This window comes from Halichoeres trimaculatus, unplaced genomic scaffold (genome assembly GCF_033239565.1).
Source record: "Halichoeres trimaculatus isolate MK-OKI-2021-1 unplaced genomic scaffold, fHalTri1.1 fHalTri1_scaffold_7, whole genome shotgun sequence".
Classification (NCBI taxonomy): domain Eukaryota; kingdom Metazoa; phylum Chordata; class Actinopteri; order Labriformes; family Labridae; genus Halichoeres; species Halichoeres trimaculatus.
In genome coordinates this window covers 22,472,428-22,497,799 of record NW_027437185.1, presented here as the reverse complement: position 1 = coordinate 22,497,799, position 25,372 = coordinate 22,472,428, and the positions used below count along the sequence as shown (strand labels likewise).

The 25,372-nt window shown below is 39.5% G+C and overlaps 1 protein-coding gene and 1 long non-coding RNA gene across 2 annotated transcripts in view; one reads left to right on the top strand and one right to left on the bottom strand.

Moving 5' to 3' along the window:
• The window catches only part of LOC141793245 (uncharacterized), a 252,698-nt gene that overhangs the window by 141,008 nt on the left and 86,318 nt on the right, over positions 1 to 25,372 (top strand). The gene's annotated exons all lie outside the window — the stretch shown is intronic.
• The window catches only part of pcdh11 (protocadherin 11), a 135,776-nt gene that overhangs the window by 60,297 nt on the left and 50,107 nt on the right, over positions 1 to 25,372 (bottom strand). The window contains exon 4 of the mRNA XM_074673768.1: positions 20,543 to 20,602. Within this exon, the coding sequence (XP_074529869.1) occupies positions 20,543 to 20,602 (60 nt within the window). The remainder of the gene's footprint in view (positions 1 to 20,542; positions 20,603 to 25,372) is intronic.

The window sequence follows — 25,372 nt, the reverse complement described above, 5'->3', positions numbered from 1 at the left end:
TTAAAAAGACAATTTTCCACCAGCTTTGGTGCAGATGCTAGTAAATTATTTCACCTTTGTGCATAAAACTTTATATTCATAGTATAAAAATTAATTACAGTAAATAAATCAAGATTTAATCCAGTTTGACCATGAAACAACATCTCACTGAGTTCTTTGATTATTACTCCAATCTTCAAAAATATCCTCTTAGGTTCCTATCTTTATCACTTATTTGAACTGTGAACTGCGAATGATGCAGAATTTATGCGTGGAATATATCCGATTTTAAGCGCCAAATGACTTGAGGGGTTTTATGTTGGCTTCTGCTTTTTATCTATCTACTTATTTATTTATTTTTAACTGTTTATTGTTTCAATTTTAAAGTGTATTGTATTGTACTATTTATTATGCAATGGCATAGTACAGTATACCAACATATTGTACCATTTAGTGTTGTACCATGGCTTGTATGTATCATGCTGTAATGTATCATACAGTATTATCACAACACATCATACAATATCAAAACCATATCATGTAATATCATATCAAATTCTAATTTTAAGATACCGTACCTACTAGACAATGTGGAGTTATTTCATACCATATCATATGCCCAACACAGTTGGTGTCTTTTCAACTTAAACTGTCTGTGTCATAAATCTTTCAGCAGGTGTTTGAAGTTAAAGGAATGTAACAATGCAAACCTTAAACACAACAGTTTCCTGTGAGAGGATTCGCTTTACATAAGCTCTGTTCTAAGAAAACATAATCCTTCATAACTACAGCTCATACAGAACCAGAGCTTCTAACCTATCATTTTTTCAGTCTATTTGCCAGGGAAAGGAAAAGGTCGGCCAGCCTTCTGTTGTCTTGACTCGCAGTATATGCGCACTAGCTTCAGTTATACATGAGACGTTCTGGTCATGATGGCGTTCCGAACTGTTTAATCTGTAAACATGTCTGAAATGAAAATCAAGCAGTTGTGCAGTCAGCATGTATCCAGTCTCTGAGCTGTCCTGGCTTGAGTTATTTTTAAAAGGAAAGTATTTGTTACATCCATCCCTGTATCCAGGCACGGTTAAAAACACTGGCTCATGGTTGGAAGCCACTTAAACTAATTAGTGCCCGAACTAAAGTCAGTGGTGTTGCTTTTAAAGACAGGAATCTTCAAGAAACATAGCAAATGAAATTACTACCACCAGATTTTCCATTTTTTAAATGATTATTTTAATTAATTCAATGAGCTTTATGCAACAGCGCTCTGCTAACAAGGGAATAACAATCAATCTTTCATTACTGCTTTTATTTTTAAGAGAAGCAGTGTTTTACTGGTTCAAATGTTTCTCTAACTGTTCAAGGTATTATTCCCCTTTCTAAATAATCAAACTGTAAAAATCCAGTTTTAGTACATCCTAACTGAACTGGCTGAACTCTGAAAACTCACTGATTGGACAGTCCCACCATTCAAAGCTTTGATTTCTTATCATTGGCAACTATTTCAAAGTTGCAAAATAAAACTGGTGCCTCAAGACGCCTGGCTGCAGTTTGTGAAAATAATGTTACAGACGATATGATGTGGTAACTTCAAGCCACACTGAAAGCCTTAACCCCCCCTCCCCCATCCCTGGGGTCTCCATGCTCCTAATAGTTTAACACTAATGAGATCTGCTGCTCCCATCCCTACACCCTCCCACATCACAGTTTATTTCATAGTGTAAATACCTTTGAAGGTGATGTGAAGCACAGAGCCAAGCACAGGGACAGGAATCATGCTAGCTAGCCACAGTTTCCCTGACTACCACAGGACTTTCTTGCGTATTTCACATTTGTTTTGACTCATGGGTCCATTGGTGAAGCTGGTTAAAGTGTGCTGCAGTTCAATCCAGCTGGTCTCCTTGCATAAAGTCTGTGAAAATAATGGCCAGGCAGGATTTGTCAGGATTGCATGGCTTTTCAGAAATGTCAGGGCAGTGCCACAGTCGATGACTTAAGCTGCTTGGAGATGGTTTGGAAAAAAAAGCATGTGGCTTGTTACCAAGAGGTTGCTCCAAAGGATAGAATGAACATGTCTAGACTGTCCAAATAAATAAATATATAAATAAAGGCTGTTTTTATCAGGTGGTCATGGCACAATCACACAAGCAGACATATGCACAATACACATACTCACATCAAAAAATACCCACAGTGGAAAACTTGGACATGCACGCCATCTGCTCGTGTGCAGAGTCACAAGAGGCGCCAAAGTCTCAGCCAAGAAACAGTGGGCAGGGTTCAAGTTTACATCCCTTGTATTTCTGGCAAACGCAGCATGTCTTAGACAGTGTGATAAAAGTGTTGCAAACAAAACACCTCCTCATCAAAGGGGGCTAATAAAGTCTTCAATATACTTAAGTGAAGCCTTAGATAAATAGAATCCCTATTTCCCTGTGCATTGGTGTTTGGTTGTCCAAAGTGTATTGATGTACTTATTGACATTCAATAAAGGGAAACCCTCTCAGCAAAGCACATGAGGTGGTGTAAATCCTGTACACGTCTCAAGTGTGCACCAGTAGCAACTTTGCTTTAACACAATTACTGGACAGCAATAATGTCACAGTGTGTTCGAACCAATTTTGATTTACAAGTGGACAACATGTTGCCTTTTCATCAGCTTATTATTATTAAGTGGTCTGTATACGTGTGTTTCCCCAGGACGATCCCCCCTTGCGCTTTGCTCTTAGTGAGGTATTGATCCTCCCAGTGTACCGGCCCCTCCTGATTTCATTAGGCTAGCTCCTGTTAATTACTCCACACTCTAACCTTTTGCTGTTTCATTTGGACCGACAAATTGGGTGAATTAAAAAAAAAAAAAAAAGAGGAGGGAGGAAAAGAAAGAAAAGAGGGGAAAAAAAGGCTTCCTAAAAGCTGTAGTGGTGGACCCCTCCCCTTTCTTTCCTCTTTGTGGCACTCATGTCAGAATCCCAAGCGGCGTAATAATTAAAAAAGTTCATCAATGTTCTCTTCGCTCATCAAATTATGCAGAAGGAGGCTACTCCAGTAATTGTAGCAGAGGATTCATTTATGAAAACCACAGCAGCTAGATCTAGCATGCTTGTCTGGGGAGTTATGCCTTTTTGGCTTCTTTATGCGTTTGCAAAAGGTTTCTAAGCATCAAGCAGGCAGATCATTAAAACACATCATGTTCATTTATGCCTATTTATTTACGAGAATCGTGTGAGAAACGACTAGCAACCAAATTTGGTTTCACACTGGATCAAAATGCTGCACCTCTCTTTCTTGACACACCAATTTGTCTTCTTAGGAAAGGTATTAAAGGAGTCTGATGTGACACATAGCTGCAAAGTTATAATTAGACCTCATTTAATACCTTATGTCATGAGATTACATGCGCAGTGCATGGCATCTACAGCACACTTAAATCGCAGGGGAATGTAATTGATTAACCATATGAGACTGAGAACCAGATGATGAAGATGATGCTCTAAATCCATGCTAAATCAATATAGCCACTTCCTACACATCAAGGGATTATTGAGAGAAATTACTACCAGCTGTAACTGCCGACTTACAACACATCAGATCCTTTCTGCCTGTGTACCAGGGAGTCAAAAACATTTCACTGCTCTTAAGTAATCACCTGCTTTAAAGTGGGACAATGTTTCAACACAGATACATTAGCAGCCAAGCAAGTGACGTTTATAGGATCTTCTGGATCCTTAATATGAGAGATGCCCTTTTCTCAAGGTTGAGCACATTCCTGTCGAAGAGATTCGACATGATGCAGAAGGAAGAAGCCATTCAGAGTACTCCCTTTGGCTGAGATAATAACTTCATCATAATTAGCTTGTGGTGCTCAGGAGTGTTGAATTGTCGGTAGCACTGGGATCTGGGCTGATTTATTGCTTGATTTAATTACGTATCAAAATTCAATTAGACATGCTTTCAACCAAATTCAAAGTGAGTTTTTGTCAAGCTGTCCCTTGAAATCAGACGCGGTTTGAAGGACATCCTTCACCACGCAGTGACATCTAACTTAAAAACTATCACTTGACTAAAAGCATTCATGTGCTCAAAGATGAAGATGAGAATCAAAACAAGAAGCTGCTATGCCAGATTTAGAAAAGACGTACCTTTTTACTCCTCCATTTCATATTTCACATCTCACCTGACATCAAACAGCATCAAATAGTGCAAACATACCTTGATTCTGCAGTGATGTGAAGAGGGTTGCAGGTACTTTACCAAGTGAAGATACATGACAAAATGCTCTTTGAGGTTGACTTCAGCTGAGGAAGTGTCTGACTTTCTTTACCCACATCACTCACTGCCTGCTCACCCCCTTTTGCTCCAGACTACACCAGGGAAAAAAGGGGAGCTGTTTTGAATAAGTGTCACACCAGCCTCCAAGAGCTACATTGATCTTTACTACTATGCAAATTGAGGATGTCATGGTGTCTATGCTAAGAAGCCAAGGAAGGGGAGAAATATTTCAGCCGCAGGTCTCTGACTGAACTGTAGTCCTTTACCCCTATTGCAAATACACTCATTGATAACATTTATTTGTTACATTTTGATACCACTGTTCAGACTGGACTCAGACCCTCAGATCAATTTCATTTATTTGCTTTTTCTTAATCTTTATTTTTTTGACACTTTACTTCAACAAGGTGCCAAAAATGATCCATAGGGGATTTGATCTATACCGACTTGAAAAGGTAGTGTTTCCAGTTTTCCACTAGCTGTGAACATACCACTTCACCACATCCCAAAAGTGTTGTATTAGGCTGTGATTTGGGGATTGTGCACAGAATTGGAGTAAAGTAATTTCCTGGAACCATCTTCAGACAATGACACAGTATCTTGCTGGAAAATCTTTTGGTTGCCCCTGGTCAGCAACAATATGTGCTGTATTTATAGAAGCAGAAACATCTTACATACACCAAATACTGGCAGACATGAAGTATTTACCTTCTTTCCGTCTGGCTCATTTTTGTTTCCTCTACAGTATTCATTGCACTGCAGAAATGAACACCTTGTCCTTCCTTGCAAACAGCATGCAGAATTTTACCCTATCCCATATAGGATGGGTAGGATATACACCCAAGTAGACAAGGAGTGTTTTATCATGTTGGCATATTATTTGTTGCTCCCTGTGTTACGTACTTATGTCTGATCAACATCAGTTGGTTTAAATCAGTGATTTATTCTCAACAGCAAACACAATGCCAGGGAAAACCTGATCAGCAACATCATATCTAATTAATATGAATTTCTGCTCTACCAGACAGAAGTTTCTGCTGGTAAGCATATCTTTATCACTCTGCTTGACTCCACTCCTTCAACTGTGCTGTGAACTCGAATGAAATCCAGCTGTCACATGAGGCAATCATAACCTTGTCAATGAATCATCTACAAAATACCCAGATCTGTACAGGTGACTCATATGGTGAGATATAAGTTAACATATAGCAGCATTTCCTGTACAGCTACACAAACAAAGTAGAGAAACATATTTAAGAAGTATTAAAATAGACTCTTGCACAGAGTGCCGCACTTCACATTTACTTGTATGCCATATAATGGCTCATTTGTTTTCTTGTGGTCCTATTTGCATGCATTTTCAAGAAAAGAACATGCACATGCTGCATGATGCGTATCCAAACATGTTGCTTCTGGCTCAGATAGAAGTAGAAATGGAAGGACAGAAAGAATAAGTGCTTCAGAAACAGTACATTTACGAGTCCCTAGTGCACTTAATATTATCCACAATGCTACTTGCTGACAAAACACTTTAATACACCCACAGTCTTTTGCTACACGGTTGGCCGCCGGTTGCAGGGGGGAGGATTTTGTTGGTTTTAATGTCCATACGAGGAGACCTTACAGATGATTTCAGTAGGGAAAATGTTTTTTTCTATCTCTCCTGGTACTGATATTTCTGCTTCCATTAGGCTGAAAAAAGTACTTAAAGCATGCACTTTCTTGATATCTTAGGGCAAAAATACCATTTCCAAACCAAATTACACTATTAACCACGACAGCAGATAAACTTAGAAGATAATTCATGTTTATTAAATAAAATATGAATATTTCTCAGATGTGCAAGGTCAAGAAAATGTTACTTTACTCTTCAGAGATTCCTTACTAATTTATTTCTGAAGATGACAAACTTAAAAATATATCAAGTCCATTTTCTAGTCTTTTCCTCTATTTGTCATCAAATGCATATCTCCAGTCCCCAAGCCAGAACTTTCACTAATTAGGATGTCTCACATCCGACTAAGTACGAGAAACTGGTGTTGTAAGTTGAAAGAAGGAGACATGGTGTAGCTGTTGGTGACACATGTGTGGAGCCCTTGGGTTGAGCTGGACAGTTGGTGAACCCGAAAACCCTGCCGCATGTTCAGTCTGCCTGCACAATGACTCACAAAGGCCTGACTCACAGTCTGGAGGAGTGAGCCACATTAATGGGGAGGTGCGTGCAATAAAGCGGTCATTAAGTGTACAGTTAGAGAGGAAACATGGTGGAAAAGAAAGCGGAAAGCCCCTTGATGTGTCAAAACTTCCCTTTATCTAGATTTGCTGGTAATGTGAGTTGTTCATCTGTTTGATGTTCCTCCCACTGTATTGTCTGACAGCTTCTTTTATTGAGACTGACAGAAGCATTGTCCATAGATTGTGATGCGCGACGACATACTGTATCCACGCCTCGCGATTGAAGTGAAGATCATTGTCATTCAGTGACAAATACCGAGCATGACTATGAAACTGATTCATGATTTTACAGAACACTTATGGCAAATGATCTTCTCAACTGGGAGTTTCTTCTGACTTGACTTTTAAAAGCTAAATGGTTAGCAGGCAGTGATGTCATTCAGCTCACTCCATCTGGGTTTCAAAGTGTTTCCAGTGTCAGTCTTCACATATCAACACAAGCATACGCATTTCATAAAGAAGCTTGAGAAACTTTCACAGTCCAAAGGACTGCAGGCTTGTTAGAAATTTCAATTAGAGCCCCGGAACAGAAGTGATAATACTTTATTAATGCCTCTAAGAATAATAGCCCTCTCGCTGCAGGAGTGTTGATGGGGCTTACTTCAAAAAGACTGCATTTGTTGCTTTTCTAGTGATATCAAATTAGATCACTGCACAGAAATCAGTTTTTATCTTAAGAGATCAAATTTATCCAAGAGATAACAATGTTATTTTTCTGCCTCTGGAATGTCTTCCCAACCATTTACCGTAAGCAACAAAGTTCTTTCATTATCTGCAGAGTGGATCACAACCTTAGCTTCTGAAGATACTACTTTATCATAGTGTAAAGAAAAAAACATCCTTTGAATGCCCAGTTTGATGAATAAACCATCATGCAGTCTTTAGCATGCGATTCCACTTTAGAAACAGCAGTCATAGCAGCTGTTCCTTCCAAGATATAATTGAGGCCAAGGTTTCTCAAAACACAAAAGTGCATTCATGCTAGATTATATTTATTATCACTGCTGTAGTTCTACCATGAGCAACAACACATTTTTTTCTTGTCTATATCACACCTCAGGATAAAATTTTCTTTTTTTTTTTTTTGAAAAGGGGGTCTTTCAGGAATTTTGTCTATAGAAAACTGAATAATGAACCTGCACTGTTTGTGCAAACTGTGTCAAGGTAATGCAAGACATCACAGCCCATGACACAAGACTGTTTTCAGGCGAAGGCCATGTCCACACGTAGCCGGGTATTTTCTAAAACGAGTATCCCCCCCTCGTTCGTTTAAAAAAAAAAAAACTTTCAGCCACACGCAGTGAGTAAATAATCCCGGTGAGTGTGGCTCCAAGAACGCCAAACCCATAACGGCCAGTGTTTTCCTGACGTAAAACCCATGCCAGCCAATCAGATTGAGCCCTGTCATTCAGCAGTGATGCTTGAGAACCGAAAACTCTGTTTACCAGCGTCCACACGAAACCATGAAACCAGAGTTTTCCAAAATCTTCACTTTGGCTGGAGTTTTCAGAAAACATTGTTTTTAGTGACTTAAAAGCTGCAGTTTCAAGTGGACTACATGCGTAAACCATAGGCTGTATAAAACACGGAAGTAGCCTCGCCGACGTCACCTGTCTGTTTCTGAAATGGAAAATGAAGCACATCGGCTATAGCGGCCATATTGGTAGTGGCAAGGGCTTCGCCTACAGCCATAGGTCGCCGGCTGTCATGTGACCCTCAGCTGTGCCTCCTATTGGTGGAGCTCACGATCTTAATATCCTCCGAACTGCCGCGTTAGAAAAAAAATCACCCCCCGTACAGTGGGTGCCGGGAGTAAAATTAGGAGACAATTTTTGAACCAGGCTGTAAATAGGTTAAGTTCTGCTTTGAAAATGGCTTTTTTTGGCTTGGTGTGTATGTGACTTCCGCTACTGCCAGAGCCAGCCTCAAGCAAACACTCAAGAAACAGCAGATTTTAGCACTTCCGCATTGTCTCATATTCTCAGACCGAAGGTTGTCGCTTGGCATAAATGTATAAAAATATATGCGGTTTCCCAAATACCCAGCTACGTGTGGATATGGCCAGGTATTTGGGAAACCGCATATATTTTTATACATTTTATACATCGTTGTACAAATGACGTCAGAGCAAAAGAAAAAAGCAGAATTTACCTGGTCAACACAGAAATCTCAAACTATGTCAGTGAGAATTTTCCATACTGGTCAACACCACATGCTTTAAACTGTACCTCTGATAACTGAAGCCCATGAAAAAGACAGATCCACACTTTTGCTTTGAAGCAGAAGCTGCTCCGAGTAAATAAAGGTGAGAGTGAAAGCAGCAGGTCGATTGACATTGGAGTAAGGTTAAGAGAAAGTGCAGATAATGTGAACAATGTGCTAAAACTGAAAACTGGAAAGTTATTTCAGATCGTTTCACAGTGGTTACGCTTTTAAGAACTTACAAACATGTCCACACCTCGGCTCAAACGCACACATTTTATTTTTTTTGTGGCTCAACTGTCCTCTGTTATTGTCGCTGCGCCTTTTTACTTTCCTTATTTGCAAGTTGGTAAATCCGGACATTTGTTAGGTCCCCTTAGTGTCTCAGAAATAAAACACACAGGTTGTGTCTGCACAAGGATTGACACCCATAAAATAACTAAATTAGTCAGATTTTGAGGGTGCGCTCATCTGGATTATGAATGTTTTTCCAAAGAGTAGGATTTGGTTGGGTTAGGTATAATCTTTACTACCAACTGTATGTTAAGTATTGATCTGTGCTCAGTGATTTGTGTTGCATTTGTGCAGGTTAGAAATCAGCAATAACATAATCAACCAGGTCAGATGCCAAGGATGCCCATTTTTCATTGATATGGTATTATATCAGGTATTAATTTAGTTTTATTTTTGTTAATGCCATGTACAAGTTAAAATTTGAGTGTGAACTGTCAAATGTTGCTGTCAATAGATTCAATATTAAGTCTTATTTGGGACACTACACTTTATACCAACTCCATGGAGACCAATGCCAAGCACATGAATACTTCTCAGGGAATCTGTATGCAAGATGATAAACTGATATTTCTGTTTTCATCAAACCTCTTACTATAAATGTTTTCCCCCTCTACATAACCTATAAATGTTTGTGATTTTTAAACACACACACACTCAAAATCCAGCAACACTATACTCTACTTTAAGACATTATTTCCCTTACGATGTTCCCTAATGGTAACTTTTATGTAAAGCATCTTATACAGTATTTCTCTCCAACTGACAACTTCTTTCCAACTTGTTCTGCAACTGTCAGGGCTTGAGAAGGAACACAGACAATCCTTTGTGCAGCAACAGTGGCACAGTCTTGGTAAAACATTGATAAAGCACAGACACAAGACTCACAGCCGTATCCCCATTTGCGCTGCACATATCTTCCTCAAATATGTTGATGTCAGATTTTCTGGCAGCGCAGTCACTTAAAAGTGTGCCACTGATGCAACTCAAGAGCCACTGAGTATGAAGCGGTCTCTAATGCCCTGCCTGCCTTACACGATTGGGGTCCATCACCATCACCAAAACAAACCTCCTCTTACTGCTGGGGTAATTTCTCCTCCTCCTCCTCTATCATATTAATATCTTTGTAAAAAGCAAATGTGTGCTCCAGGAGGCCTGTCCCATGTGTTTTTTTTTCCTCCAGCCTCTTGCTGTTTCTGTGGCCACAGCCAAGTGCATTAACATATGTTCTCACAGTGCACAGTGCCACTCTGCATTGGTAAATGCCTTATTACAGCAATCCAGCTCTGTGCTCCTCCATTGAATTGACTATCCATAAGTAGTAAAACACAGCTATATCTGCCCACTCAGAACAGCGGGGATGTGTCTCACATGACAGGGGGCGCTCCTTAACATTTAGTCTGAGGCCCTCTTTGTCAAATTGATATTCCACCCACTCACAATAATGGCGGGTGGTAATAATGACAAATAAAGGCAATATTGCTACTGCATGGTACACACTGAGCGTAATAAGGTCATCTGCTGGTTATGTTTTTTTCCTTGCTCCCATATTTATGCCTTTTTAGCATGCAGAGTCAAATTCTCTCAGTATGACTTACATCTCCAAAGACTATGCCAGTGTGAAATATTCAAAGGCAGAGAGGGTGAGAAAAATATCCTCAGCGATGCAGCGTGTTCTTGCCTAGAGAGCTTACACGCTTGTAATCATTTCCAAACTGCAATTTCCGCTTATTATTCCATTACTTTTTATTTGGTTTTTCTTTCCTGTCAGAGGTGACACAAGGCATTTTAGAGATCATGAAATCTCTGCAAGAAATAAAGGCATGAGACTTCCATCCTTTACTTTGGTGCATAACTGGGAGATGACACTCTCCATCGCCTCAACAGACTTTCAATGTGCTGCAACCAAAGGGGAGAGTTAAGCAAACTAACAGGTTGAAAAATAATGAGGCACATTGAGACACCTCTCATAGCATCATGGGGGGGTTCTTGACAAGACATCACACATTTGCATTTAATTCAACTGATGTGTGAGTGTGTAGCTGTTCTGTTTAAAACCCAATGGCTCTACTGGTTCCCCTTCACAAAGGGCTGATGACATCCAGAGAAACTCTTCACATGTTAACATGATTTAGAAATTCACTTGATTATCACCAACAGTTTAAGTGTTGGTTGTATGATAACTATAAATAGTGAGATGAAAGAACAGTCATCACCCTCACCAGGCTACCTGTAAATGCTGCTTTTTGATGGTTGCTCTGATTGGAGCTAAAATACAGCTGTGTGCAAAAACAGACGTTTGCAGACATCATGAGGTTGTTTCCATCAGTACACTGAGGTCATTGGCTCCTTGGGAGTTTTGTCAAAATTTATTTTTTCGTTTCTAATTCTGGTGATCTTTGTTCCATCTGTCAGAGGCACAGTTGTTCTGTGTTGATCTGAGGATGGGTTCGAAGAGAAAATGAATCAAACACTACAGAGAACTTGTCTTCTTGCTCAAAGAGCTAAGGGCTGGCAGCCATGTCATCCCACTGCACCGCACTGATTTATAATAGTAAGGAGGAAAAAATAAGGGGCCAGGATACATCAAGGAAACACGAAGATATTGAATAATACGCTACTCATGAATAAAATCATTAAAAAAGCTCTTTTATGGACCATAACCATGAATCTTGAGCGTTTTATGATTAATGCTTTATCTATAAATTAAAAGTTTTGGATTTCGAAGGTTTTTCCTTTATAAATATATTTATACGTCTAGTTATTATTTATTATTTTCTTCCTGTTTTGACAGGCCAGATCACCTGAGGACACAAGTTTTGTTTGCTTTAACTTTCAAGATCTTTTTCTCAGACAATCTAGTTTGGGCCGCACCACTGTGCAAACTAATGAAGCCTCAAAGGCTTTGCTTAAGTCATTACACATGGAAATTTAACTGCAGCATTTTCTTCTAATGGCAAACAATTACATGGCAACAACCTGGCTGAGACAACGAGTGACAGTATAAACAAATGTACATGTTTCTGTCATCTGCATCCAAGCTGGTTGACTATTCGTCTGTACAGATTAAATATATGTACAAAATCAATAATATATTTATTATACAAAACAATATTTCAGCTCAAGGTATTATATATGAAATAAACTCTGCTCTGGGTTGTAAACTTTCTAACTTATCTGGGAAATATTATTCAGTAGCACTGTTTTTTCTCACCATAACTGGCCAGCTAACAAATGTAAATAAAACTAAATGTTTCCAGGAAATAAAAGTTGAGCCGCCTGTCCTGCCTGGGCAGCGCATACCCTCCATTATCTAACCATCTTCTTCGAACAACAGTGATTTTGGCCCTAAATTGAACAAACCTTAGTAATGAGTTGACATTTGTGTTTGTTTGTTTTTTCTTTACAATGCGAATCAATTCAGCATTTTGTCTGCAGTTGCTACATTCTTTTTTGCTGGTGTAAAGTACAAATGAATCTGTCTCATACTCAGATAGACTATCAATAATAAGTACTAACCAACCTGCAGCTGTCCTGAACTTTTTCTGCACTGATGGTAGACAAATATAAATGTCTCACCCTGTGCTTGAAAATCACCATTTACATAATACAACACAATTCAAAACACTTCCTCCCGGGCTGGACATGAACAAATTAGGTGAGTCGATTCAGGTGTTATCAGCCCATTAAATGTCCATTATCACTTGTTATCAGAAGCACAGATACAAGGTACCTTTTAGCCGCCCGTGTAGTCTGTTATCATCTATCTGTAAAGTAGAACTATGTAACTACATGAACTCAGAATCGGAATACATTATGACAGGAGCAGGGAACAGGAAGCTTTTAGGCTATGTAGAGTTTAAAGTAACAAAGTGGGTTAATGCCTGGGACAGGTGCTGTGATTCAGATATCATCAAATTAGTTCACAATCAAAATATAGACAAACAGAAACATTGATTTATTCAGTGTAAAATTCGGTTTACACCATTAATGGCATATGCTTAAACAAGTGCTTCTACATTTAAATAACAAGTAGCAAAAATAATAATAATAATAATAATAAAAGAAATACGTTATTTATTATTTTGAGTTACGTTTTTGTTGGTCTGTCTCTGTCTGTCTGTCTGTCTGTCTGTCTGTCTGTCTGTGAGCAACATAACTCAAGATCTGATGAAATTTTCAGGAAATTTTCAAAATGGGATAAGGAGGAAGTGATTGGTGGCAATCCAGATCACCATCTTAATCCAGGATTATTTTTTAAAGGATTCTTTATTTTTGTAAAATAGGGCCATTTTCCCCATATGTGTATATAACTCCACGATAAATGGCCGGATTGCTTTGCAAAAGAAAACAAGACAAGGTCACAATAATTTCTGACAAATGTAAAAGTGCGATCCAGATCCTGCCATGGGTCATCATAATTTTCAATACTGTCAGGTAACAAATTATCATACAAACCTGCAACTAACACCAAATAGTAGCAGACACACTGTTGAAAGGGAGTATAACATTAAAGTAGGACTAAAGTGTTGGTGGCAATTACAATATGCTTGGCGAAGGTCTGTGCTCTCTGAGTGCTTTTCTAGTTTCAAGATAAGTTCAATCTGTTTGTGGTTGAAATCTGTGTGATCAGGTTTAAACAGATTAGACGTTGTGTATGTTGAAACACAGCTCAAATAATGCACTTTGGGGGTGGCACCTAGGATCAACCCCTCCACCCAGCTCAAGTGCCAAGGCCCATCCAGCACAATGTACACACTAGTATGCACCATTGTGGATGCAAACAAAAAAAAAACACTGCAGCAGCTACATTTGTAAAATTTTAGCAACACACCTCTAACTCCATCATAAATGTATATGTTTAGCCAGCTGTTTCTGGCAATGAAGTCACAGGCTTAGAGTCATGACATCCAGTGAAGAGGGAAGTGTTGGCGCTAATTAGTAAGTTAACAATACAGAACTTTTTTTTTCCCTTTCTCACTCTCTCAAGGGTAAACAGAAACTAGATTCTGTGTCGTGATTCTTATATTTCAGTGATTATTCACAGAACACCATGGTTTGCCATTGCTTTTTCAAGGGAAGTCTGCACCCAGATATATGGTAGATGGTGACAAGCATACTCTGGTTCATTAACCACTGGGCATTAAAAGTTTTTAAAATGTTACGAGGTCTTTGTCTTTGTTTACTTTGAATTTGTTATGGTAAGAAGTCCAAGTGCATCATCAGAGTTTATGTCTAGTGCCCCCCTCCCCCACACTCAACACTTCATCAGAGGTGGCAAATTGCTTTTCTCCAAGCCTTGTTAATGGATGAACCAATCAGACATTAATGGCACAATCTACAGAGGAGTACTCCATGTCTGGACACTTTTCTCATCCCAAATGCAGTTTGTGAGTGCAGAATTGCCTGCTGACATTTTGAAGAAGTGTTGAGCAGGGGAGAGGACATATTTTTTATTTTCCTGGTTGGTTTCTTGGCTGGTTAATGGTAGATTTTCAACTTACAAACATTGCTCCAATGTAAGCAAACAAGTTCAAGTTAAGTAATGTGTTTGACCCATATATCACAAACAGCAACAATAATTTTTACGGAGTTCAACACTGCAACATGGAAATCATCTTTTTTATTACTAAACATTTTTAAGTTTTTTTTGTGTCATCATTTGCAGGGAACCAATTTTGATCATCATCTAATCAAATCATTTCAGATTTAAAAAAATGATTATGATTCCTGTTCAGTGTTCACACAAGGTATGAGTATCCCAACCGCAGCTCTGAATTTCTCGATGGTATTATTTGACCCTCAGCTTGATGGACTCATGTTATATGATATATTATATGGCACATTTCCTGCAGCTTTTGCAATCCATGTGGGCACCTCAAATAGGATCTGTGAAAGTCACATTTTGCCTGCCTTAGAAATACTCCCAATCATTGTGGCAGAGTCTGGGACTTGGTATTATCCAGCGGTCAGGCTAAGATGCTTATACATTAGCAATCTAGGGGACTGGGCAGCTGGACGGGAGTCCTGGAGCACACAATGACTTGCCATTAATAGGTTGTGGAGCGTCAGGAGAGATCACCCTGAGCACAGATTTCCGTGTGGATATGGCCTATGGCACAGGGGTACCTGCCCCCAGCCATCTGCGCTGATTTGACAAATGATTCTATATCAAAGGCCTCTGCACTGATTTGGGTGGTAATTGATTGGAAGTGAGGCCCTCAAATCCCTGATTGGTTTAGCTGGATGTAGGGGGGAGATATGCAGTAGCAAGTGAAAGAGAAGGGCAGAGATAGAGAGGGAGTGCAGAGCAGGGGATCTGGGAAATCTCGTACAGAACTCATTTGCACTTTGAGAGAATTGAGAATGAAATTTTGTGGGCTAGACCTTTGCCATGTCTACAGACAATATTCATGGTATATTTCTTTACAGAGCCACCCATGTTCTCTCTCTATTTCTATTTCTTTTTTCTAATGCAATTGTCAAGATATCCAATTTGTTAGTGTGTCTGTGGCGATTGGATTTCACCTTTTAGGAAGAGGAATTTGGTTAGAAATGGAATATTATTGATTTGTTCCACGGGAAGGTGTGGTCTGATGCAGATATATGAGCATGGCAGGATGGCAGGGAGGCATGGATTATATATTCCTTCATCAATTTTCACTGAATTTTTGATGCTCTTAACCCTTGTTGTGGAAATCAAGTGACAGCAGAGATAACATCAAACACAGAGGCCAACCATTGTCAGTGTTTCCCATGAGGATAGCCTCAACCTCATAAACCATTACAGGATCAGCACAGAAGGAAGGGGGGCACGCAGACATGAATGAATGATATGCTCAGGACTTATCACACATACAGAATGTAATCTGTTACCCATTGTCATGTTAGCCATAAATCTGTAGGTGTGAACATGTCATGAATGAGTATAAGGTAGTATTATAGAATCAGTACAAGAAAGACCGATCAATGTTATTGTGAATCTATTAATGTTTATTCATTCATCATGCTATGTTTTCATATTGGACTTTGCATGGTGGTAGCGTCTCTTTGGTTAGCCTTTATCTTATCTTACCAGTGGCTTATGTGTGGCATGTTGCATGTGCCTCAGATGAGCCAGGAGAGTGTAGAGTCCTGCTAACGCACCTGTGGCAGTGATGCTATACATACATACTGGCCCATACCACCTTCATTACATGACAGGCCGGCCGTGGTGCATACCTTTTGCCATTTGACACAGACATGTGGTGCCTGCTAGTGACAGATGCTGCACAGCACTGGTCCCAGAGGTCACAAATGACCTTTTGGATTGTCTTTTTTTTTTTTTTTCTCCGTCACAAAGAATTATTTGTTTGACGATGGCTACCAATGTAACCCCAGGCACCCTGATGGAGCCGTGGGTCGTTGCTGCTTGTCTTCTGAGATCACATTTACCTCAAATGAATTGTGTGTGTGTGTGTGTGTGTATGTGTGTGTGTGTGTGCGTGTGTGTGTGTGTGTGTGTGTGTGTGAGAGAGAGAGAGAGAGAGAGAGAGAGAGAGAGAAGTTAAGTAAGTGGATGTGTGTGTTTATGCGCTTTCAGGAGCAAGGACAGACATTTATGTTCAGGGGGATGCCTCACTAACCACCCATAGTCTTCTTGATGCCTTTAACTTAGCTTAATTGCTGCATGACTAGCCTCTTGTTTGGATGCCAGAGGGGTCATCTTTTATTATACAGAATGAATCATCATTAAGATGTGCTTATTCAGTGGCCTTTCCTTGACTTAAAAATGCCGCTGCTAACAGGATCTCTTTAGCATTTCTTTTTTCCCACAATCAGTGTGTTTACATTTGCATTCTGGTCAAACCTCAGAGGATGAGCTGTGCTTGAAAAAGCAGCATGTCTACCATGTTCATCCACGAACTTTATATTGTTAGGTGTCATGTAACGGGAGAGGTTCTCCTTCTGTGTGGAAAATAAAAACTGTGAAATGGTATCCTGGTGTTGCACGGCTTTAGTATACCTAAGCAATTTCAGAGCTGGCAGGAACAGGGTGCAGTGCAGGCCCCTTACTGTCAGAGGTGCTTGATCCCCACCCCCATCCTTGCCCTCTCCATCTGTCACCTAACTAGATTGCACTGTTCACATGGACACATAACATGCATTTATGCATGCATGCGCACACGCATTCTTACACACCCACAAACAGAAACAAGCACAATCATATCAGCCAGAAATCTGCCCCACAACAAGAAAGAAATAGAAAAAGCTGTGTGCTCAACAAAGCGTTTTGTCAAAAACAGAAAAAAAACATCCTATAGTGGGATTTTATACACTTCTGTTTACCATCTGTGCTACAAATGTCATTCCACAGATGTACTGAAACATGTAAGTGTGCTCCCATCCCTGTTTCTGTTTCATTCCAATCCTGTTGTGGCGTAATGAGAAACTGTTATTCATGCTGTAGATTCAGAAGTGAAAAACTGACACAATTTCCAACCGCCTGAAGCCTAGTGTCAGAAATATGATCTTACCCTCACCTCTTACCCTGACTGCCGTACTGTAATGATGCTCTGAGGTGAGCCCACTCATCAATTATTCACAGAATGCGAGATTTTCACTCTTTATCTTCTCGCCAGTGAGAGGCAAACCATTTAAGAAAAATAGAGGTGAAACTAAGAGAATAGAGAGGAGGGAAAAGGCAGCGAGCAGCTTGGCGGATGAATAAGAGAGTTTGCGGTGGACAGACAATGCTCTCCATGTGAGTTATAATTGTAGTTTAACAATGTGCAGACCTCTGGGATTTTCAGTATGCAATATATGGCCTTTAGACTAGGATCGCTATGGAAACCAAAGGCCCTGAACGACCTGCAGTGCCCACCCACTCGGACAGCCGTTAATCATCTTCGCTCAGATCCTGGCACTGCAGAATTTGGCCAATGTGTCAAGAAGCAATTATATATACTTAGTGCTCGGGCACCCGATCTCCTCCCTCCCCTCTCTTCCTTCGCTCTCACACTCTTAATATAATCACAGAGCAGTCAGTTTAAAAGCTCTCTGTTCATTTCACTATCTGTCTGGGGGATGCACACAATGCAGATGAAGAGAAGTGTAAAAAGACAGAGGATATTCTATTCTGAGAGCCATTATAATCGGAATATTCTTTTCATATAAATCATATCCAGCCATTTACTCATTTTACCAGCCTCCTCAGCTGACTGACATACCAAATTAGCCCAGCTGGCCCATTGCATTCGCTGCACATATTGAGTTGGTGCGGATCATGGAGACTAATGTGAGCTGACTAGAGGGAGATTATGTTCCGCTGCTAACAGCTAAAACGTGAATAACACTATCCACAAACCCATGGTGTTCCCCCATTACATTGCTGTGATCAGCTGCGTCAAAATGGGAAAGGAGCAAGAGCGGGAAATAAAAAAGGAACGAAACCCAGGAGTTGCAGGAAGGTGACTTATATTGCATCAAGGGATAAAAAGAGTGCTGTCCCTAAAACGAGTTGTTTTGTACTGATGGAGTAACACCACAGAGGAAAGACTATTTCATAATTTGAACAGTATTGTCCTAGCCTTAGTATTAGTCAGTCACGTTTTATTTAATGGTGTTCCCCTGGTTTTTATTTATTTATTTTTTTCAGGTTGTGTCCTTTACATTGTTACCTCCGCCAATGTTTTTTGGTATAGTTTGTCCGTTTTTTTTCTCTGTGAACAACATAACTAAAAAAAGTAACGAACTGATTTTTTTAAGGAATCTTTATCATTGTGTGAAAGTGCTGTTTTCACTGTATGTATATATAACTCCACGATGAATGGTCAGATTGCTTTGCAAAACAATACAAGACAAGGTCACCATAATTTCTGACAAATGTAAAAGTACGATCCTGGCAATATTCTGGATACTAAGATCCAGAATATGAAATATGTACTGGGTCATCATAATTTTTAACACTGTCAAAAAGTATCGTACAAAACTGCAACTAGCACCAAATAGTAGCAGTAGACAGTCTGCTGAAAGGGAGTATAACATTAAAGTAGGACTAAAGTGTTGCATGACAATCACAATGTGTTTGGCAGAGGTCTGCGCTCTCTGAGTGCTTCTCTAGTTTTGATTGGTTCGAAACCCCAACAAAAGTGATTCATACTAAGCAAAAAATAACCCACATCATGTCAGATCCATCCTGGTACAGGAGGTGCAGCACATTTCATCTCTGCCTGTTGACACTGGGGCAAAAACACGAGTTTCCATCTCAGGATGGCTTTAAAAAGTGAAGGCAGTTACAGATATGAAATCAGCCTTAGAAGCCACTGGCCCAAAACTTTATTTGTTCTGTAAGCTAGGCAATGGCAGCGGCAGCGCTAGTGCATCTTTAAGTTGCTGATAACAACAGTGTCACTCTTGGAATGCTTATTTCTGTATATACCAATGTACTACTACTGTCTTAAAATCTATTAGTTGTCATGTGGCCAATCTTAGCAGCCTCATAATTTTCATTATTCACATTGTTGGTATCAGTGAGCTTTGTCCTCTGCATCCTTTGATAACACCTACTGACCACTAAACAATAGCCTGAGATGCTCCAGACTATACCAAATTTGCAAATTGGTCTGAGGACGTCAGAGTTGACCTACCACCATGTACACCTTTAAGTGCCACCAAAGTCATTGGAAGTGTTTGCTGTGCATTAGTGCCGTACGGCAGTAAGAGTCTTTGGACAGTTGATGACAGGCTGTCAGACAGCTTTCCTCCGTTGGGCTCCTTCTACCAAGGTCCACTCTTGAAATAAGCCACTCTCCGCCAAACCAGCCACTCATCCAGAGAAGGACACAGGCATTTTTGACACATTTGGTGCTAAGTGAACTGAAATTGTGTGAATTTCACTACATAGCACATTATCACATTTGCAAGAGCTGTGCACCAGGAGCAGGAACTGAGGGGGAAAGTTACTTCAGTCAGTGTGTTAAGATGACTTGAGACCATCCGAGTGAAGTGATGACTTTGACTGTGCATGTACAGGGCTAATTAGCATTGAATAAATCTGCTGTTCTCGCCTCATGTCAAATACGTTTTGAATCATGATAAAATGTACACTGTAAAAAAAAAAAAAAAAAGAAAAAAAAAAAGAAAAAATGGAAGCAACATGCCTTCAAGAAGCTGATTAGTGGCAAACCCTGATAATATATATATATATATATATATATATATATATATATATATATATATATATATATATATATATATATATATATATATATATATATATATATATATATATATATATATATATATATATATCGGTGAGGAGCAGGAATGTTAACACTAAACTGAGTACTCCATACTTGGTTAAGACTGTACTTGAACAGAGTGTACTTGAACACAAGTTGCAGTTTTGAGTCTTCAAAAAGGAACATAAGATTTGTGAAGAGATAGCAGTGGTCATAGGCATAGATATTAACAACTCTGGTAAGTTAACTGACACACATAATAGCCAGAAAGAACATTTAATGTAGTAAAAATAGTCTATGCATAATGTTGTTTTTCTCTGTCTTGCAAAAAAGCTGGAGCTTACCTTATGAGGACAAATGGGGGGCGGTGAGTTAAAAGACTTCTCTGGTGTCTGGCCCAGGTTCTACAAGAAAAACACATTATCAGGGACATGTTTTCTGTGGAGGGCATCCTCCAGCAAATCTTCAGTGACAGAAGTTTCAGCTTATTTCCTGATTCTTGCCATTAACATTCCTGCAATATTATACAGGGGCTAAGTGACTCTCAATCAAATCGCAGTTCTTTTCTGCCCCCTAATCCAAGACCACAGATTTATTATTGGTCCTGCTTTCAATTTGTAGCTTCAAATTATTATCTTATCATACATCATGTGAGTGACTATAGTGATGTATTTTGTGTCCATTTTTCCCCTTTGCCTTCTATCCCTACACAAAGATTATAAATCTGTCTTTGTCAGAAGATTTCACTGAGCATATGTTCAGACTTTGCACACACGCCCGGATGCATTTTTTGAGGTTAAATGATTATCACATTGTTAATACACCAATACATCACTCGGATACAAGAAAACACCATTAAAAAGCAGACGCAAGGTAAGTCAACAAGCCTACAACAGATGGTCCCGCTGCTTGTGATTATGCAAAGAACCAAAGTATTTGCATACTCACAATGCCATCATGACAAAAATAAGAGCAAAAAAAAAAAAAAAAGATATTAGCGAGCCATCTTGAACTGACCTCAGTGAGAAATGAAAAGCGCAGTGGGTGAGTCAAACCCAGCAGGGAAGTGCATGGCCACTGAAAACTTCTTTGGGAATCTACCAAGGGTCTGCCTCCTGGGACAGCCCTGTTGATTTCCAAACAGGTGCTTTCAGTTATGCCCTCACATCCAATTATGTGCCTGTGGTACGTCTGATGCTCCCTGACACTATTAATGACTGCCTTATGGTATCACCAGGACAGATGAGACACTCAAGTCTCCAGACTCTTAACATCTATATTTCATTGGAGCGGAGAAGGAAAACACCTCACTGACCGAGGCCACTAAGAGGGAAAAAAGGCAGGGCTTTCACTGCATAAACACCACTCCATGAAAAATGAATGAACAAATGGGCCATACTGGGACGATGGGATTAGTGGACTAAATTTTCCCTGCAGATTAAGTAGTCTATATAACCATGATATCTTAATTGATGTGACAAATAAACATGAGTTATTCTCTTTGGGGAAGAAGAAGCTTCTGTGTGGGTTTCATATATGCATGGCATCTAATAAGAAAACCACATGACCTTGATTCAAAGCGACCTCAAAAGCTGCGACTTATATGATACATTGCTGAATGTGAGTGCATGAAAAACACAGGGACAGGCTTAGTGATAATGGTTTGATCCACAGCTTCTACAATATGCAGATGAATGAGTGCGGTTGAGAGAATACTAAAAATTGTAGCATAACATTTTCCAAGCCAGAAAATTTGGTTGTAAACTGAACTTGACTTGGCATCAAGAATACTTGGGTTCCTAATAGAAAAAAAATACCTAAATGTCATGATATTCTTTGTAATCATTGCACGAAATCAAAGCCAAATATGCTGTATTTATTCATAAATCACTTTCTCTTTTCTCAAGAGATTTACTCAGTGTCTAAAATTGCTGTGCAAGACAAAATTTGCAAGTAAAAACAGGGTTTTTATTCTGTCTTCAACAACTGTTTAATTTGAAAACGCAATTTACAATGTGAGAGAAGCAATATTCACAAAAACAAACATAATACGAGGCTAAAAAACCCTGCATGGATCTAGTGCCTTAAATGAAAAGGGCTGTTAAAGCTTGATACCAACCATAGATAATCTAAATCCCTTTCCCTTTCTTAGACGCACACACAAACACAAACACATAGCAGGATCTCCCCAGGCTATAATCACAGAGGTTTTCTGTTTTTTTTTTTTCCTTTTTTATCCCTCATCACAATCCCATATTACTCTCCAAGCAGGAAAAACACATAACTTTTCATTTACGTCATGTTCCTTTGTCACGTAGCTCCAGTCAAACAAAGATATAACAGGTAATTATTTGGCATTAATTTTTTATCAATAAGGAAACCATGCTCTGTGAGGCTATAACTCATGTTCCATGTTCATAAGAAGCATGCATAAGTAGTGCTGTCATGTAGTCGGGAGTAAAATCATGAATTGAAAAATATGTGGGGGGAAAACGGCTGACATTTTTCAAATCACCTCTGGTCTGGAACATTTTGCATCTGAACCACCATTGACAAGTCCCGCTGCTGAGAGCCTTGGATTACAGCACCTATTGATGTTTTTGTCTATTCAGAGTGCTAGGGGTGGTTATTGTAACCTGACGAGACCCAGAGAGAATGATGCTATGATATAACAAATTTTCTTTTTTGAGGAAGCAGAAAGAAAGCTGAAACATGATGTTTCTTTGTCTGGATTTTCTAGAGCTTGCTGGTTTAGTTTTTTTTCTGCTGTACGTTGTTTTCCTTTATATTACCCTCACTTAATAAGTGTTAATAGACACAAATGTTGCAGCTATTAATAAACTGCTGCAAATTAAATAATGAGGTTAACTCTTTGCATATTGCAAGACTAATAGGCAAGCCTCGCTGCTTAAAGGCACAGAGCAAATTCCTTTAGTGGTTTTTTGATTAAAACAATAGACTATGTTCCCAGCAGTAGACGTCACACTCAGGGTAGGAAGCTCAAATATTGTTATCATATCTCACTGCTGTGTTCCTGGTCATAACTTGTATAAACCTTGATAATTTGATGAAACACAATCATCCCACCACTCTTGTCTTAAAGCAGCCACAAAAAAAATCCATGAAGGAAAGCAGTAGAGATCAGGCTAAATATTTAAGGTAAAACAAAAAGCCCCATGAAAGCCCAGTGGATACAATCAGTATACATCTACATCTACATCCTAGTTAGTTACTACATTTATTAAACACCTTTTAGTATTATTTTTCACGACTGGTCACTATAGGCAGAATGCAAAATCTTTATTTGGGTACCAGCTATTTTCTTTGACAAACTATTTTCTTTTAACAAATTGCAAGTGCAACATGTCACAAGATGATGGGTACCATTTATGTGTCTTATAGACATATTAGCCCAAGCTCTGAGTACCCTGCCCTCTGTTTCTACAATTATGTGCCGGATGATATATAGTAGTCTGGTCACATTCAACAAGCCAACTTCCCCAACAAGCCCTGTGAAAGTAAACAAGAGCACTATTCAGCTCTGAGTGGAAAGGGACTTGTGGCACATTTGTGTTTCTAGCCCCATCAGCTCAGCCTGCATTCTCCACACACACAGGGAGGCTTTATACCGTCGTCTTCACCGCTCACTCAATGTGCAATGATGCATTTAGTAAACTGCTTTTCCAGCAGCTAGTTAATGCTATTCTAGCTCTGTTTGCCACCCCAACATTGCCCCCTCCCCTCTTCATTCCCTTCTTCCAAATAAAATATAGTTCTCTCAGTGGGATTATAGGAGCCATGTAGTTCAAGGATTATCAAATGCCTTTGATCATGTGACTGCCATGTTTTTGATCTGGAGCACATAGCACCAAATATATTCTCTTTTTCTTCCTCCTGTCTCTATCCCTCTCTCCGTGGATTTCTCTCTGCTTGATGGTTGTCTGCAGTGTGAGAAGACCTCTTGACAGGCAGTGAAAATGTAACAAGTGCAAAACACAAATGCTATTCATGGTTAATCTTCCTCATGTTAGAGTTTGTTTAACACTTTTAGAATATTTATAAAGAGTAGGATGCACATTTATTCTAGCCCCAAATTGTTTTTCTTGTGCACATTCAACCACCCATTTGTTTTATGTTCTCTCCTGTTTGAGGCAATGGCACAGATGTTTTGAGTAAAAGAAAGGGACCATAGATTATTTGTCTTTGAAAACAGGAGGTAAGGTTTCAGATGCCTTTACCCTCCATTGCACCCCCCAACTGCACCCTGCTGCTGTTCATTAGCAATTTCTGAGCCTCAGGCTATTTTGCAGTGTTTCAATCCCAGCATTATTATTATTTAGTGGCTGACTTGGACATGCAATCAAAGGGACACGCAATATGTGCAACACTTGTATCCCACAGCAATGCCTTTTCCGTGATGCCCAGACTGAAACCCTAGAACTGTGCGCCAAGGGAACTGTGGCTCAAATTTAGTCAACATACCTCAAAAAATGTTCTTTATCCTCATTGTACCATCACCCCCTATTAATGTCATTGCCAAGAGAAAAAAAAGGACAAATCAAAACAATTATTTTGATCTGGCTTCAAGCAACAGAACATTTCAACGTGAAAGGCACTCAAATCTTGAATCATTATGAGGCGGGGTTTCAGGCGAAAAAAGCCCATCAAAAAATGATTGAATATCATCTTAATGGGTAAAACCCTGTGAGGCTTTCATACTGTCTACCTGCCATGTTATTAGATAGACCATGTCAGTCAAGCTGCCGAACACAGAAACAACACACAGACAAGCTGACAAGACATAAGCATGCTGCCTTCCATCTTCCTCCCAGCTTGGCATGTTTATCTAGTCCTCCATGTGAGCTTAGAGCAGCTCTCTGCATATGCATACAGAATGATGAAGGTTCAGAAACTAGTGCCTGGAGGAGGCTGCACATATAGCAAAAGCTCTTTGAAATTGTGCCAGGGTGGGCCTCATTTGCAAAGCAATTTGACAACAAAAGTAAAATACTCTACAACTTCAAACCAAATTCCAGAGATGCCAACTGGTCGTGCTCTGCGGTTTGCTCAGAGAGCGGATTCAAGAGGGTTACATCCGATGGCTTGTGTGTGCTTCTGACATGGCTTATTTGCAGACCGAGCATTGCACCAGTGCAATGTCATGATGGCTTTGG